This window comes from Bombina bombina, chromosome 3, assembly GCF_027579735.1.
Source record: "Bombina bombina isolate aBomBom1 chromosome 3, aBomBom1.pri, whole genome shotgun sequence".
Classification (NCBI taxonomy): domain Eukaryota; kingdom Metazoa; phylum Chordata; class Amphibia; order Anura; family Bombinatoridae; genus Bombina; species Bombina bombina.
This window is the reverse complement of record NC_069501.1, coordinates 566,516,472-566,534,421: the sequence shown is the minus strand read 5'-3', so window position 1 is coordinate 566,534,421 and position 17,950 is coordinate 566,516,472. Positions and strand designations below refer to the sequence as shown.

At 40.5% G+C, this 17,950-nt stretch overlaps 1 protein-coding gene across 1 annotated transcript in view; it reads left to right on the top strand.

Moving 5' to 3' along the window:
* Positions 1-17,950, top strand: part of XKR8 (XK related 8) — a 140,654-nt gene that overhangs the window by 38,114 nt on the left and 84,590 nt on the right. The window contains exon 2 of the mRNA XM_053707123.1: positions 13,282-13,472. Within this exon, the coding sequence (XP_053563098.1) occupies positions 13,282-13,472 (191 nt within the window). The remainder of the gene's footprint in view (positions 1-13,281; positions 13,473-17,950) is intronic.

Below are 17,950 nucleotides of genomic sequence, written 5' to 3'. Positions count from 1 at the left end.
TTATCACCAGACAACGAGGGGGAAGTTATGCCGACTAACTCTCTTCACGTGTCAGTACCTTCGCCTCCCGCTCAGGAGGTGCGTGATTTTGTGGCGCCAAGTACATCAGGGAGGCCCTTACAAATCACTTTGCAAGACATGGCTACTGTTATGACAGAAGTATTATCTAAATTGCCAGAATTAAGAGGCAAGCGCGATAGCTCTGGGTTAAGGACAGAGCGCGCGGATGAGGGCGAGAGCCATGTCAGATACTGCGTCACAGTTTGCAGAACATGAAGACGGAGAGCTTCATTCTGTGGGTGACGGATCTGATCCAGGGAGACTGGATTCCGAGATTTCTAATTTTAAATTTAAGCTTGAGAACCTCCGTATATTGCTAGGGGAGGTATTAGCGGCTCTGAATGATTGTAACACGGTTGCAATTCCAGAAAAATTATGTAGGTTGGATAGATACTATGCGGGGTACCGGTGTGTACTGACGTGTTTCCATACCTAAAAGGCTTACAGAGATTATTAGCAGGAGTGGGATAGACCTGGTGTGCCTTTTTCCCCTCCTCCCATATTTATGAAAATGTTTCCTATAGACGCCACCACACGAGACTTATGGCAGACGGTCCCTAAGGTGGAGGGAGCAGTTTCTACTTTAGCAAGCGTACCCACTATCCCGGTGGAGGAGTTAGTTGTGCTTTTTCAGATCCAATGGATAAGAAATTAGAGGGTTACCTTAAGAAGATGTTTGTTCAACAAGGTTTTATCTTTACATCCCCTTGCATGCATTGCGCCTGTCACTGCTGCGGCGGCATTCTGGTTTGAGTCTCTGGAAGTGGCCATTCGCACTGCTCCATTGGATGAAATTATGAACAAGCTTAAAGCACTTAAGCTAGCTAACGCATTTGTTTCTGATGCCGTTGTACATTTAACCAAACTTACGGCTAAGAACTCCGGATTCGCCATCCAAGCGCGCAGAGCGCTATGGCTTAATCCTGGTCAGCTGACGTGACTTCTAAATCAAAATTGCTTAATATTCCTTTCAAAGGGCAGACCTTATTCGGGCCCGGCTTGAAAGAAATTATAGCTGACATTACGGGAGGTAAGGGCCATGCTCTACCTCAGGACAGGGCCAAATCAAAGGCCAAACAGTCTAATTTTCGTGCCTTTCGTAACTTCAAGGCAGGAGCAGCACCAACTTCCTCCGCTCCAAAACAGGAAGGAGCTGTTGCTCGTTACAGGCAGGGCTGGAAAGTTAACCAGTCCTGGAAACAAGGGCAAGCAGGCCAAGAAACCTGCTGCTGCCCCTAAGACAGCATGAAGAGCGGGCCCCCCTATCCGGAAACGGATCTAGTGGGGGGCAGACTTTCTCTCTTCGCCCAGGCTTGGGCAAGAGATGTCCAGGATCCCTGGGCGTTGGAGATAATATCTCAGGGATATCTACTGGACTTCAAAACTTCTCCTCCACGAGGGAGATTTCATCTTTCAAGGTATCAGCAAACCAAATAAAGAAAGAGGCGTTTCTACGCTGTGTACAAGACCTCTTACTAATGGGGGTAGTCCACCCAGTTCCGCGGACGGAACACGGGCAGGGATTCTATTCAAATTTATTTGTGGTTCCCAAAAAAGAGGGAACCTTCAGACCAATCTTGGACTTAAAAATCCTAAACAAATTCCTAAGAGTTCCATCATTCAAAATGGAAACTATTCGTACCATCCTTCCCATGATCCAAGAGGGTCAATACATGACCACAGTGGACTTAAAGGATGCCTACCTTCACATACCGATTCACAAGGATCATTATCGGTACCTAAGATTTGCCTTCCTAGACAGGCATTACCAGTTTGTAGCTCTTCCCTTCGGATTAGCTACGGCTCCAAGAATCTTTACAAAAGTTCTGGGCTCACTTCTGGCGGTACTAAGACCGCGAGGCATAGCGGTGACTCCGTACCTAGACGACATTCTGATACAAGCGTCAAGTTTTCAAACTGCCAAGTCTCATACAGAGATAGTTCTGGCATTTCTGAGGTCGCATGGGTGGAAGGTGAACGTGGAAAAGAGTTCTCTATTACCACTTACAAGGGTTCCCTTTCTAGGGACTCTTATAGATTCTGTAAAGATGAAAATTTACCTGACAGAGGCCAGGTTATCAAAGCTTCTAAATGCTTGCCGTGTCCTTCATTCCATTTCACACCCGTCAGTAGCTCAGTGCATGGAAGTAATCGGCTAATGGTAGCGGCAATGGACATAGTACCATTTGCGCGCCTGCATCTCAGACCGCTGCAATTGTGCATGCTAAGTCAGTGAAACGGGGTTTACTCAGATTTGTCCCCCCTACTAAAGGAGGATCAAGAGACCAGAGATTCTCTTCTATGGTGGCTTTCTCGGCCACATCTGTCCAAGGGGATGACCTTTCGCAGGCCAGATTGGACGATTGTAACAACAGACGCCAGCCTTCTAGGCTGGGGCGCTGTCTGGAACTCCCTGAAGGCTCAGGGACTATGGACTCAGGAGGAGAAACTCCTCCCAATAAATATTCTGGAATTAAGAGCAATATTCAATGCTCTCCTAGCTTGGCCTCAGTTAGCAACTCTGAGGTTCATCAGATTTCAGTCGGACAACATCACGACTGTGGCTTTCATCAACCATCAAGGGGGAACCAGAAGTTCCCTAGCGATGTTGGAAGTCTCAAAGATAATTCGCTGGGCAGAGTCTCACTCTTGCCACCTGTCAGCGATTTACATCCCAGGCGTGGAGAACTGGGAGGCGGATTTTCTAAGTCGCCAGACTTTTCATCCGGGGGGAGTGGGAACTTCATCCGGAGGTTTTTCTCAACTGATTCATCGTTGGGGCAAACCAGATCTGGATCTCATGGCGTCTCGCCAGAACGCCAAGCTTCCTTGTTACGGATCCAGGTCCAGGGACCCGGGAGCGGTGCTGATAGATGCTCTGACAGCCCCTTGGGTCTTCAACATGGCTTATGTGTTTCCACCATTTCCGTTGCTTCCTCGTTTGATTGCCAAGATCAAACAGGAGAGAGCTTCGGTGATTCTGATAGCGCCTGCGTGGCCACGCAGGACCTGGTATGCAGACCTAGTGGACATGTCGTCCTGTCCACCGTGGTCTCTGCCTCTGAGACAGGACCTTCTAATTCAGGGTCCTTTCAACCATCCAAATCTAATTTCTCTGAGGCTGACTGCATGGATATTGAACGCTTGATTCTATCAAAGCGTGGCTTCTCGGAGTCGGTTATTGATACCTTAATACAGGCTAGGAAGCCTGTTACTAGAAAAATTTACCATAAGATATGGCGTAAATATTTATATTGGTGCGAATCCAAGAGTTACTCATGGAGTAAGGTTAGGATTCCTAGGATATTGTCCTTTCTACAAGACGGTTTAGAAAAGGACTTATCTGCTAGTTCGTTAAAGGGACAGATTTCTGCTCTGTCTATTCTTCTACACAAACGTCTGGCTGAAGTTCCAGACGTTCAGGCTTTTTGTCAGGCTTTAGCTAGGATTAAGCCTGTGTTTAAGACCGTTGCTCCGCCGTGGAGCTTAAACTTAGTTCTTAACGTTCTTCAAGGCGTTCCATTTGAACCCCTTCATTCCATTGATATCAAGCTGTTATCCTGGAAGGTTCTGTTTTTGATGGCTATTCCTCGGCTCGAAGAGTCTCTGAGTTATCTGCCTCACATTGTGATTCTCCTTATCTGATTTTTCATTCAGACAAGGTAGTTCTGTGTACTAAACCTGGGTTCTTACCTAAGGTAGTTACTAACAGGAATATCAATCAAGAGATTTTTGTTCCATCACTGTGTCCTAACCCTTCTTCAAAGAAGGAACGACTTTTGCATAATCTGGACGTAGTCCGTGCCCTGAAGTTCTATTTGCAGGCAACTAAAGATTTTCGTCAAACTTCTTCCCTGTTTGTCGTTTACTCTGGACAGAGAAGAGGTCAAAAGGCTTCGGCTACATCTCTCTCTTTTTGGCTTCGTAGCATAATACGTTTAGCCTATGAGACTGCTGGACAGCAGCCTCCTGAAAGGATTACAGCTCATTCTACTAGAGCTGTGGCTTCCACCTGGGCCTTTAAAAATGAGGCCTCTGTTGAACAGATTTGCAAGGCTGCGACTTGGTCTTCACTTCACACTTTTTCAAAATTTTACAAATTTGACACTTTTGCTTCTTCGGAGGCTATTTTTGGGAGAAAGGTACTTCAGGCAGTGGTTCCTTCTGTTTAATGTTCCTGCCTTGTCCCTCCCTTCATCCGTGTACTTTAGCTTTGGTATTGGTATTCCATAAGTAATGGATGACCCGTGGACTGACTACACTTAACAAGAGAAAACATAATTTATGCTTACCTGATAAATTTATTTTTCTTGTAGTGTAGTCAGTCCACGGCCCGCCCTGTCTTTAAGGCAGACCTAAATTTTAATTAAACTACAGTCACCACTGCACCCTATGGTTTCTCCTTTCTCGTCTGGTTTTGGTCGAATGACTGAATATGACATGTGAGGGGAGGAGCTATATAGCAGCTCTGCTTGGGTGATCCTCTTGCAGCTTCCTGTTAGGAAGAGATATATTCCATAAGTAATGGATGACCCGTGGACTGACTACACTACAAGAGAAATAAATTTATCAGGTAAGCATAAATTATGTTTTATCGCATCAAGAATAACATTTCTCTGTAATTCTGGTACTTCTTCATCTTTTTTCAGGAAAAGTTCCACCGCCTCTATACCTCCCTCATGGGGTATGCTAGTATAGAGGGATGTGACGTCGCATGTAGCTAATATGTAATTGTCATTCCATTCTATATTATTCAATATGTTCATAACCTGGGTTGAATCTTTAAGGTAGGATGGTAGTCCCATAACATATCTCTGAAGGTTTCTGTCAACATATCCGACAGATTGCTTGTCAATGATCCGATGCCTGAAATTATTGGTCTACCCGGTGGGTTCACCAAGGACTTATGTATCTTAGGGAGGTAGTATATTACCGGAGTTATTGGGTCTTTTGTCCCTATATACTTGAACTCCTTATTGTTCAGTATTCCATTGTTTTTGGCTTCTCCTAAGAGTCTGTCTAACTCCCTTTTGTAACCCTCAACCGGGTTCTGTTTCAATACTTCATAAGTTTGGTCATCAGATAAAACTCTATGACATTCTTGATCGTAGTCTTCTTTTTTCAGGACAACAATCCCCCCACCCTTGTCCGCTGGTTTGATGACCACATTGTGTTTTTTTTTCCAATTTCCTAATGGTGTGCAGTTGTTCTTTAGACAAATTATGTTTGTATTTGTTCAATTTTTTAGGTTTTATGTCTCTTATTTCTTTGACTACCATTGTCTCGAATGTTTCGATGGCATTACCCTTACTAGTCACTGGAAAAAAAGACGATTTGGGTTTTAGATCGGTGTGTCGATATGGGCTCAACCTTAAATCATTGTTAGCTACATCTATATTTCCATAATAAGATGTATAAGATTCTAAAGGAGATTTTATGAAGTGCCTTTTTAAGGTAATTCTTCTGATGAATTCCTTTGCATTAACAAAGGTTTCAAATTTGTTTAGGCCTTTAGATGGAGCAAAGGACAAACCATAATTTAATATTGAAGTTTCCTTTTCTGATAGTATTACAGTACTTAAATTATAGATTCCTCCGGATGATGAAACAGTATTACATGTGTTCTTTTGCTTATTTTCGTTCTCATTTGTATTCTTATTTACCCTTTGATTTTTATTCTTATTCAATTTCTTTCCTCCTCTCTTGCTTCTACAAGTTTTCTTTTTTCCGTAGGTGTAAGAAATTCCTCTGGATGTGAGTTTTTTCTTTTTGTTGATGTTCTCTCTATTACTCTGGGTACTGGCTGATGTTTTTAAATAAGAATCTTCTATTTTATTTTATTGTATTCCTTAATAGTGTCATATCCACTATAATACTTATTACTTTGATGTCTTCCCTAAGTAGAATACATTTTTCATTCACTCGTCTTTTCTGTCAAAGAAGGGCCTAACAAGCAGCCTTACAATTTTCAAAAATAGCTAGTTACCTTAGGATAGATTAAGCCTATTTTCAGATCAGGCATGGTAAATCTAAATATATGACTGAAAATTGTTCTATTCATTCACTCTTATATTGGTTTCCATGGTGATAAATGACTGAACACACACTTCCGGTTTGCCGATTTTAGGCAAATATTATCTTTCAAATATTAATGAAACAAATAAAAATGAACATGTACTTTATTTGAAACATAGCATGAATTTACCATGAAACTAGGAACATATATACAAAAATAGAATAAACTCAATAGTACTTCCAGGTCATCAGGAACAGGAAGTAGAGGTTATATTTTTTTACTTCCAGGTCAACAGGAACAGGAAGTAGAGGTTATTTTTTTACTTCCAGGTCAACAGGAACAGGAAGTAGAGGTTATTTTTTGGCGCCAAAACAACACTGGCACTTATTGGCCAGTAATAGCTATAAAAGGAGCTACCATGCTAATCCATCTATAGTCTTGATAAAGGCCCAGTTCTTAGGGCCGAAACGCGTTGACATATATGGTAAGCTTCTTTTCAATTACTGACTAAGTTTGAATAGCAGTTTTGCACTATGTTATATTTGTTTTATTACAGGTATATCTTTGAATGAATTGATCCCTGAGACATAGGATCCATTTCTGTATTTTTTCATCGTTTACACACAGGAATAACTTTTTAGGAGCATCTCTTCACATCTTGTATTCACATAAGGGTCACTTTATAAGTGTGTTATTCACTTTAACACATCCTAAATATTCATTTGGATTATTTTTTCACATTTTTTCCTTTTTCTTTTTTCATTTTTGTGTACACACATTTTTTGATTATTCACGCCCACTTCATCACATCATCTTTTCAGGATTTTTTGGATATTCACAATAATTTTTGAAATTTGATTTGAAAACCACTACGTTTTTCTTTTTTACACACTTCATCATTTCACCGTTTATCGAGGGATATATAAGGATAACTGTTTTAAAATAGAATCTTCATATTGGACATTCACTCTCTGGAAAGAATTTAAAGTTTGGGACCTACATATTTATGGACACCTACTCAGTAAATTGATGTTTTTATATATTTATATTTTTTATCCAACCATCAACAGCTGTTTTATTGTAATTTATTTTGTGATTAAGATTGTATATTGTTGTGGTTTTTAACCACAATTGTATTGTTTTTTATATAGATATATGCATATTTTATTGTTAATTTTAAATGGATCCACTTTTGTATCTTGTTTGTATATTTTAGCTATAAGTAGCTTATAAAATATTTTATATACCCCTATAGAATTTCAATATATTTTTTATTTAAATAATCTTGTCACTACTAGTGTCTTAGCCTTTTAGGAGGCGCTCTGTGTATTTATTTTTAGCACCTAGTTCTCCTACAGTAGCCATCTTAACTACGCAGTACTTAATCCCGTATGTTCCGCTTCAAATTCTAGAGATGCGTGAGTATAAGTCCAAAAGGTAGTATATTCAAAGAACTCAGTGAGTTGTGGCTGAAAAAGTCAGTAAGGCAGATTCCTGCTGCCAGCACTGATTACCCGGTGGAGCCGGGGGAGGTCGTTACCTACAGATAGGCCGCCGCCTTAGGTCTTTTTCGTCCGAACTATAGCTCTGATTTCATAAAAACAACAAACATAGAGTATAATCTAGTCACCGTAGCTCCTGTGACTGTTGTATGTTGAGATATATAGATGGTTTTGTTGTTGAGTGCTCTTAAATCGGCGGGTTTATGGAGAATTCCTTCAGAGCTTATAGTAGATGCGTCCTATCCGGTACGCTGCTCGGACACGCACCCCGTGCACATTCTTTTTATATTTAAACTTTTTGAGTCACCAGCTCCTACTGAGCATGTGCAAGAATAAGTGTGTATGGCTGTCACATGGTACGTGTATGCATTTTTGAATGGCTGATGGCTGTCACATGGTACAGGGGGAGTGGAAAAAGACATAACTTTTAAAATTGTCAGAAAAAAATCTACTACTCTTTTGAAGTTCAGACTAAGTGCTATTGCATTATCTTGTTATCTTGCATTTGTTGATTATGCAAATCTACTGTGTTGACTGGTCCTTTAAGTTTCTCTCTACTTTTACTTTTCCTCTCCAATCTCTCTCTGCCCCTGTTTAACCTCTCAGAAGTAACAATCTAAGCACTAATGGGGCCCTATAGCCCTAGAGGAATAACATCCTTGCCCTTTCTTAGATATATAATATCCCTTTAGATAATATTTGTTATAATACATTGACTCACTAACTTTCACTCGCCACTGTTAAATTTCCACTCGCAATGGCTAGTGGGCTAGAGAAAATTTTGAACCCTGTGGTGGTGTTGTTATAATGTCAACTGTTTATTTTGGTGATTTTGTATTTGACAAATGTCTTTATGGATATTATGTTTTTTTATGTATATACTTTATAGCACCATGTATGATTGTTTTAAGATGCCCTTTGTTGGATAATAAAAAGATATATAAAAAGAAAAACCTAATATAAACATATACGGCTAGATTCAGAGTTTGGCGTTAGCCGTCAAAACCAGCGTTAGGGGCTCCTAACGCTGGTTTTGGGCTACCGCTGGTATTTAGAGTCAGTCAGGAAAGGGTCTAACGCTCACTTTGCAGCCGCAACTTTTCCATACCGCAGATCCCCTTACGTCAATTGCGTATCCTATCTTTTCAATGGGATCTTTCTAACGCTGGTATTTAGAGTCGTGGCTGAAGTGAGTGTTAGAAATCTAACGACAAAACTCCAGCCGCAGCAAAAAGCCAGGAGTTAAGAGCTTTCTGGGCTAACGCCGGTTCATAAAGCTCTTAACTACTGTGCTCTAAAGTACACTAACACCCATAAACTACCTATGTACCCCTAAACCGAGGCCCCCCCACATCGCCACCACTCTATTAAATTTTTTTAACCCCTAATCTGCCGACCGCACACCGCCGCCACCTATATTATATCTATTAACCCCTAATCTGCCGCCCCCAACGTCGCCTCCACCTACCTACAATTATTAACCCCTAATCTGCCGACCGGACCTCACCGCTACTCTAATAAATGTATTAACCCCTAAAGCTAAGTCTAACCCTAACACTAACACCCCCCTAAGTTAAATATAATTTAAATCTAACAAAATAAATTAACTCTTATTAAATAAATTATTCCTATTTAAAGCTAAATACTTACCTGTAAAATAAACCCTAATATAGCTACAATATAAATAATAATTATATTATAGCTATTTTAGGATTAATATTTATTTTACAGGCAACTTTGTATTTATTTTAACCAGGTACAATAGCTATTAAATAGTTAATAACTATTTAATAGTTACCTAGTTAAAATAATTACAAATTTACCTGTAAAATAAATCCTAACCTAAGTTACAATTAAACCTAACACTACACTATCAATAAATTAATTAAATAAAATACTTACAATTATCTACAATTAAACCTAACACTACACTATCAATAAATTAATTAAATACAATACCTACAAATAAATACAATTAAATAAACTAACTAAAGTACAAAAAATAAAAAAGAACTAAGTTACAAAAAATAAAAAAATATTTACAAACATTATAAAAATATTACAACAATTTTAAGCTAATTACACCTACTCTAAGCCCCCTAATAAAATAACAAAGCCCCCCAAAATAAAAAAATGCCCTACCCTATTCTAAAATACAAATAGAAAAGCTCTTTTACCTTACCAGCCCTTAAAAGGGCATTTTGCGGGGCATGCCCCAAAGAATTCAGCTCTTTTGCCTGGAAAAAAAAACATACAATACCCCCCCCCCAACATTACAACCCACCACACACATACCCCTAATCTAACCCAAACCCCCCTTAAATAAACCTAACACTAAGCCCCTGAAGATCTTCCTACCTTATCTTCACCATGCCGGGTATCACCGATTGGTCCAGGCTCCGAAGTCTTCATCCAAGCCCAAGCGGGGGCTGAAGACGTCCATCCTCCGGCTGAAGTCTTGATCCAAGCGGCGGCTGAAGAGGTCCATCATCGGGGCTGAAGTCTTCATCCTATCTGGGCAGAAGAGGAGATCCGGACCGGTAGACATCTTCATCCAAGCGGCATCTTCTATCTTCTTCCATCCATCGACGAGCGGCTCCATCTTCAAGACCTCCGGCGCGAATCCATCCTCTTCTTCCGACGTCCTAACACAGAACGAAGGTTCCTTTAAGGGACGTCATCCAAGATGGCGTCCCTCGAATTCCGATTGGCTGATAGGATTCTATCAGCCAATCGGAATTAAGGTAGGAAAATTCTGATTGGCTGATGGAATCAGCCAATCAGATTCAAGTTCAATCCGATTGGCTGATCCAATCAGCCAATCAGATTGAGCTTGCATTCTATTGGCTGTTCCGATCAGCCAATAGAATGCGAGCTCAATCTGATTGGCTGATCCAATCAGCCAATCGGATTGAACTTGAATCTGATTGGCTGATTCCATCAGCCAATCAGAATTTTCCTACCTTAATTCCAATTGGCTGATAGAATCCTATCAGCCAATCGGAATTCGAGGGACGCCATCTTGGATGACGTCCCTTAAAGGAACCTTCATTCTGTGTTAGGACGTCGGAAGAAGAGGATGGATCCGCGTCGGAGGTCTTGAAGATGGAGCCGCTCGTCGACGGATGGAAGAAGATAGAAGATGCCGCTTGGATGAAGATGTCTACCGGTCTGGATCTCCTCTTCTGCCCGGATAGGAAGAAGACTTCAGCCCCGATAATGGACCTCTTCAGCCGCCGCTTGGATCAAGACTTCAGCCAGAGGAAGGACGTCTTCAGCCCCCGCTTGGGCTTGGATGAAGACTTCGGAGCCTGGACCGATCGGTGATACCCGGCGTGGTGAAGATAAGGTAGGAAGATCTTCAGGGGCTTAGTGTTAGGTTTATTTAAGGGGGGTTTGGGTTAGATTTGGGGTATGTGGGTGGTGGGTTGTAATGTTGGGGGGGGGTATTGTATGTTTTTTTTTCCAGGCAAAAGAGCTGAATTCTTTGGGGCATGCCCCGCAAAAGGCCCTTTTAAGGGCTGGTAAGGTAAAAGAGCTTTTCTATTTGTATTTTAGAATAGGGTAGGGCATTTTTTTTATTTTGGGGGGCTTTGTTATTTTATTAGGGGGCTTAGAGTAGGTGTAATTAGCTTAAAATTGTTGTAATATTTTTATAATGTTTGTAAATATTCTTTAATTTTTTGTACTTTAGTTAGTTTATTGTATTTATTTGTAGGTATTGTATTTAATTAATTTATTGATAGTGTAGTGTTAGGTTTAATTGTAGATAATTGTAGGTATTTTATTTAATTAATTTATTGATAGTGTAGTGTTAGGTTTAATTGTAGATAATTGTAGGTATTTTATTTAATTAATATATTGATAGTGTAGTGTTAGGTTTAATTGTAGATAATTGTAGGTATTTTATTTAATTAATTTATTGATAGTGTAGTGTTAGGTTTAATTGTAACTTAGGTAATGATTTATTTTACAGGTAATTTTGTAATTATTTTAACTAGGTAGCTATTAAATGGTTATTAACTATTTAATAGCTATTGTACCTGGTTAAAATAAATACAAAGTTGCCTGTAAAATAAATATTAATCCTAAAATAGCTACAATATAATTATAATTTATATTGTAGCTATATTAGGATTTATTTTACAGGTAAGTATTTAGCTTTAAATAGGAATAATTTATTTAATAAGAGTTAATTTATTTTGTTAGATTTAAATTATATTTAACTTAGGGGGGTGTTAGTGTTAGGGTTAGACTTAGCTTTAGGGGTTAATACATTTATTATAGTAGCGGTGAGGTCCTGTCGGCAGATTAGGGGTTAATAATTGTAGGTAGGTGGAGGCGACGTTGGGGGCGGCAGGTTAGGGGTTGATAAATATAATATAGGGGTCGGCGGTGTTAGGGGCAGCAGATTAGGGGTACATAGGGATAATGTAGGTTGCGGCGGTGTACGGAGCGGCAAATTAGTGGTTAATTGTATAATGCAGGTGTCAGCGATAGCGGGGTCGGGAGATTAGGGGTTAATAAGTGTAAGGTTAGGGGTGTTTAGACTCGGGGTACATGTTAGGGTGTTAGGTGCAGACTTAGGAAGTGTTTCCCCATAGGAAACAATGGGGCTGCATTAGGAGCTGAACGCTGCTTTTTTGCAGGTGTTAGGTTTTTTTCCAGCTCAAACTGCCCCATTGTTTCCTATGGGGGAATCGTGCACGAGCACGTTTTTGAAGCTGGCCGCGTCCGTAAGCACAGCTGGTATTGAGAGTTGCAGTGGCGGTAAATTATGCTCTATGCTCCTTTTTTGGAGCCTAACGCAGCCATTCTGTGAACTCTCAATACCAGCAGTATTTAAAAGGTGCGGGGAAAAAAAGCCAGCGTTAGCTACGCGGGTCGTTACCGACAAAACTCTAAATCTAGCCGATAATTTGTAAACAAATGAGATAAACTGGTCTGAAACAGGGAACTGCTTAACTTTTTAAATCATTTTTATAGCTGCACTTTCCTTTAAAGGACCAGTCAACACAGTAGATTTGCATAATCAACAAATGCAAGATAACAAGACAATGCAATAGCACTTGGTCTGGACTTCAAATGAGTAGTAGATTTTATTTCTGACAATTTTAAAAGTTATGTCTTTTTCCACTCCCCCTGTACCATGTGACAGCCATCAGCCAATCACAAATGCATACACGTACCATGTGACAGCCACTAACTATTCACAAATGCATACACACTTATTCTTGCACATGCTCAGTAGTAGGAGCTGGTGACTCAAAAAGTTTAAATAATAAAAGACTGCGCACATTTAGTTAATGGAAGTAAATTGGAAAGTTGTTTAAAATGGCATGCCCTATCTGAATAATGAAAGTTTAATTTTGATTGAGTGTCCTTTTAACTCCTAAAATAAACGTTTGGCTACTCCATGTTCTAGTGTGAAAATGTGACATGGGGCTAATTATTCAGTTCTGTTTCAGCCTATTTCAAGAAATCAATTCTGGTCACCACACAGTGACTCTTGTGTTTGTTTGTTTTTTGCTAATTGTTGTAAAGTAGTTAGTGTTTTTGTTTTTAGTTTCCACTTTTTTTGCCACTACTACAGCCATATTTTGTAGCGTATTGATTACTCTAGTGCTAGTGGGGGTGGGATAGAGCTGAAGATTTAAATTAAAAAAATGTACTGTGCTACTGTAACACTGTGTTCTCTTGCAGGTGCATACACTCACTAGAGGTAGGATTCAAAGCGTACAAGACCGGAAATGAACAATACCAGGAATATGCCTACTTTCTTACACATGATATTAGTATGTTGCGGCTCGTCGAGACCTTCCTCGAAAACACCCCACAACTAATTCTACTGCTTTATATAGTCCTTAAAAGAGGCACCATCCAGACCTTCCAGTGTAAGTATGTGGATTTCATTATTGTATTGGTGAGCATATTTGTATTGTAATATACAACAAACTAAATTCTGCAGACAAGCTCTAAAATGCAGGAGATCTACAGAAATAACACTCCCCTTTAACAGTAGACCTCTTCCTCCCACAGTCTCTCCCAGGACTGATGAATACAAATGCTCCATAGATGGTGGTGCTGGTCTAGAGGGTTCTTAGCAGAATTGCTTGGCTTCTTTTTTAGGCTGTAAAAAAAAATTAACAATAGTGCAGCACGTAAAGTAACCAATGTCATGAAAACGGAAAATACAGGGAGTCTGATGCCAGTTCAAAGAAGATTTATTCTGAAAGAATATACATAAAAGGATAAAGCCTGGTTGCAAGGTTAAAAAGCTCCGTAATAGATTTAACGAGCTCACCGCGCTTCAATGATAACACTAGAGCAAAATAAAAACCCGTTATAAGAGATCTTTCACTAAGGCAAAAAAACTTGAATAAAGTGCTTCCGGCTTGCACATTCCATGGCTGTGTGGATCCAATGTGTGTCTGGTGTATATCTAGGTCTGGAGAACATCTTATAAGTGTTGTTCATTTGATGTTAATTTAATGAACTATATACTTTTGATTTGATTAAAAAAATAATAATAATACAGTTCACTAGCGCCAGCATTGACATACAGAAATGATGCGCCATATACTATATTCCTTAGCACTTGCAAGTGCTAATATGCCCATGCTAAGTAAAATTTCTGGATAGCATTTACAAGCGCTAAAGAAAATATGTGGCACATCATTTCTCATATTGGGCTGCATGGTGAAGAAGATACATTATTTTGAAAATATCTTGTAATACAGTATAGGTTACATAAAATTATACAAGTTTGCAGTGAGGTTCCAACCAGTGAACAAGCTTATATTGGGCTCATCACAGTTCCCATGAGTGCTGACTACATAAGGGAATCCCCCCCCCCCCCGCAAGCGCTGTACTCGTGCACACAAAGGGAGAAAGCAGGGTTATGCTGCAATGCATATTTACAAACTAATGCATTGAAGGTATCAGGATCTGGTAAGGGGGATGAAAATCGGCAAGTTTGATTTGAAAATAAATAAATACATATTTCTCCAACATAGGTGTGTCCGGTCCACGGCGTCATCCTTACTTGTGGGATATTCTCTTCCCCAACAGGAAATGGCAAAGAGCCAGCAAAGCTGGTCACATGATCCCTCCTAGGCTCCGCCTACCCCAGTCATTCTCTTTGCCGTTGTACAGGCAACATCTCCACGGAGATGGCTTAGAGTTTTTTAGTGTTTAACTGTAGTTTTTATTATTCAATCAAGAGTTTGTTATTTTAAAATAGTGCTGGTATGTACTATTCACTCTGAAACAGAAAAGAGATGAAGATTTCTGTTTGTATGAGGAAAATGATTTTAGCAACCGTTACTAAAATCCATGGCTGTTCCACACAGGACTGTTGAGAGGAATTAACTTCAGTTGGGGGAACAGTGAGCAGTCTTTTGCTGCTTGAGGTATGACACATTCTAACAAGACGATGTAATGCTGGAAGCTGTCATTTTCCCTATGGGATCCGGTAAGCCATTTTTATTCAGACAGTAAATAAGGGCTTCACAAGGGTTTATTAAGACTGTAGACATTTTCTGGGCTAAATCGATCATATTTACACATATTTAGCCTTGAGGAATCATTTAATCTGGGTATTTTTTGTAAAATAATATCGGCAGGCACTGTTTTAGACACTTTATTCTATAGGGGCTTTCCCTAATCATAGTCAGAGCCTCATTTTCGCGCCGGTATGGCGCACTTGTTTTTGAGAACAGCATGGCATGCAGCTGCATGTGTGTGGAGCTCTGATACATAGAAAAGTCTTTCTGAAGGCATCATTTGGTATCGTATTCCCCTTTGGGCTTGGTTGGGTCTCAGCAAAGCAGATTCCAGGGACTGTAAAGGGGTTAAATATAAAAACGGCTCCGGTTCCGTTATTTTAAGGGTTAAAGCTTCCAAATTTGGTGTGCAATACTTTTAAGGCTTTAAGACACTGTGGTGAAATTTTGGTGAATTTTGAACAATTCCTTCATACTTTTTCGCAATTGCAGTAATAAAGTGTGTTCAGTTTAAAATTTAAAGTGACAGTAACGGTTTTATTTTAAAACGTTTTTTGTGCTTTGTTATCAAGTTTATGCCTGTTTAACATGTCTGAACTACCAGATAGATTGTGTTCTGACTGTGGGGAAGCCAAGGTTCCTTCTCATTTAAATAGATGTGATTTATGTCATAAAAAATTTAGTAAAAATGATGCCCAAGAGGATTCCTCAAGTGAGGGGAGTAAGCATGGTACTGCATCATCCCCTCCTTCGTCTACACCAGTCTTGCCCATACAGGAGGCCCCTAGTACATCTAGCGCGCCAATACTCCTTACTATGCAACAATTAACGGCTGTAATGGATAATTCTATCAAAAACATTTTAGCCAATATGCCCACTTCTCAGCGAAAGCGCGACTGCTCTGTTTTAGAAAATACTGAAGAGCATGAGGACGCTGATGATATTGTTTCTGAAGGGCCCCTACACCAGTCTGAGGGGGCCAGGGAGGTTTTGTCTGAGGGAGAAATTTCAGATTCAGGAAAAATTTCTCAACAAGCTGAACCTGATGTGATTACTTTTAAATTTAAGTTGGAACATCTCCGCGCTCTGCTTAAGGAGGTGTTATCTAATTTGGATGATTGTGATTATCTGGTAATTCCAGAAACACTATGTAAAATGGACAAGTTCCTAGAGGCCCCGGGGCCCCCCGAAGCTTTTCCTATATCCAAGCGGGTGGCGTACATTGTTAATAAAGAATGGGACAGGCCCGGTATACCTTTCGTACCTCCCCCCATATTTAAAAAATTGTTTCCTATAGTCGACCCCAGAAAGGACTTATGGCAGACAGTCCCCAAGGTCGAGGGGGCGGTTTCTACTCTAAACAAGCGCGCCACTATACCCATAGAAGATAGTTGTGCTTTCCAAGATCCTATGGATAAAAAATTAGAAGGTTTGCTAAAAAAGATGTTATGTTCAGCAAGGTTACCTTCTACAACCAATTGCATGCATTGTCCCTGTCACTACAGCCGCGTGTTTCTGGTTCGATGAGCTAGAAAAGGCGATTATTAGTAATTCTTCTTCTTATGAGGAGATTATGGACAGAATTCGTGCTCTTAAATTGGCTAATTCTTTCACCCTAGACGCCACCTTGCAATTGGCTAGGTTAGCGGCGAAAAATTCTGGGTTTGCTATTGTGGCGCGCAGAGAGCTTTGGTTAAAATCTTGGTCAGCGGATGCGTCTTCCAAGAACAAATTGCTTGACATTCCTTTCAAGGGGAAAACACTGTTTGGCCCTGACTTGAAAGAGATTATCTCTGATATCACTGGGGGCAAGGGCCACGCCCTTCCTCAGGATAGGTCTTTCAAGGCCAAAAATAAACCTAATTTTCGTCCCTTTCGCAGAAACGGACCAGCCCCAAGTGCTACGTCCTCTAAGCAGGAGGGTAATACTTCTCAAGCCAATCCAGCCTGGAGACCTATGCAAGGCTGGAACAAAGGAAAGCAGGCCAAGAAACCTGCCACTGCTCCCAAGACAGCATGAGATGCGGGCCCCCGATCCGGGACCGGATTTGGTGGGGGGCAGACTCTCTCTCTTCACTCAGGCTTGGGCAAGAGATGTTCTGGATCCTTGGGCGCTAGAAATAGTCTCCCAAGGTTATCTTCTGGAAGTGATTCATCCTGTTCCATTAAGAGAACGAGGGATGGGGTTCTACTCCAATCTGTTCGTAGTTCCCAAAAAAGAGGGAACGTTCAGACCAATCTTAGATCTCAAGATCCTAAACAAGTTTCTCAAGGTTCCATCGTCCAAAATGGAAACCATTCGAACAATCCTTCCATCCAGGAAGGTCAATTCTTGACCACGGTGGATTTAAAGGATGCGTATCTACATATTCCTGTCCACAAGGAACATCATCGGTTCCTAAGGTTCGCATTCCTGGACAAACATTACCAGTTCGTGGCGCTTCCTTTCGGATTAGCCACTGCTCCAAGGATTTTCTCAAAGGTACTAGGGTCCCTTCTGGCGGTGCTAAGACCAAGGGGCATTGCTGTAGTACCTTACTTGGACGACATTCTGATTCAAGCGTCGTCCCTTCCTCAAGCAAAGGCTCACACGGACATAGTCCTGGCCTTTCTCAGATCTCACGGATGGAAAGTGAACGTGGAAAAGAGTTCTCTATCTCCGTCGACAAGAGTTCCCTTCTTGGGAACAATAATAGACTCCTTAGAAATGAGGATTTTTCTGACAGAGACCAGAAAAACAAAACTTCTAAGCTCTTGTCGGATACTTCATTCCGTTCCTCTTCCTTCCATAGCGCAGTGCATGGAAGTGATAGGTTTGATGGTAGCGGCAATGGACATAGTTCCTTTTGCGCGCATTCATCTAAGAC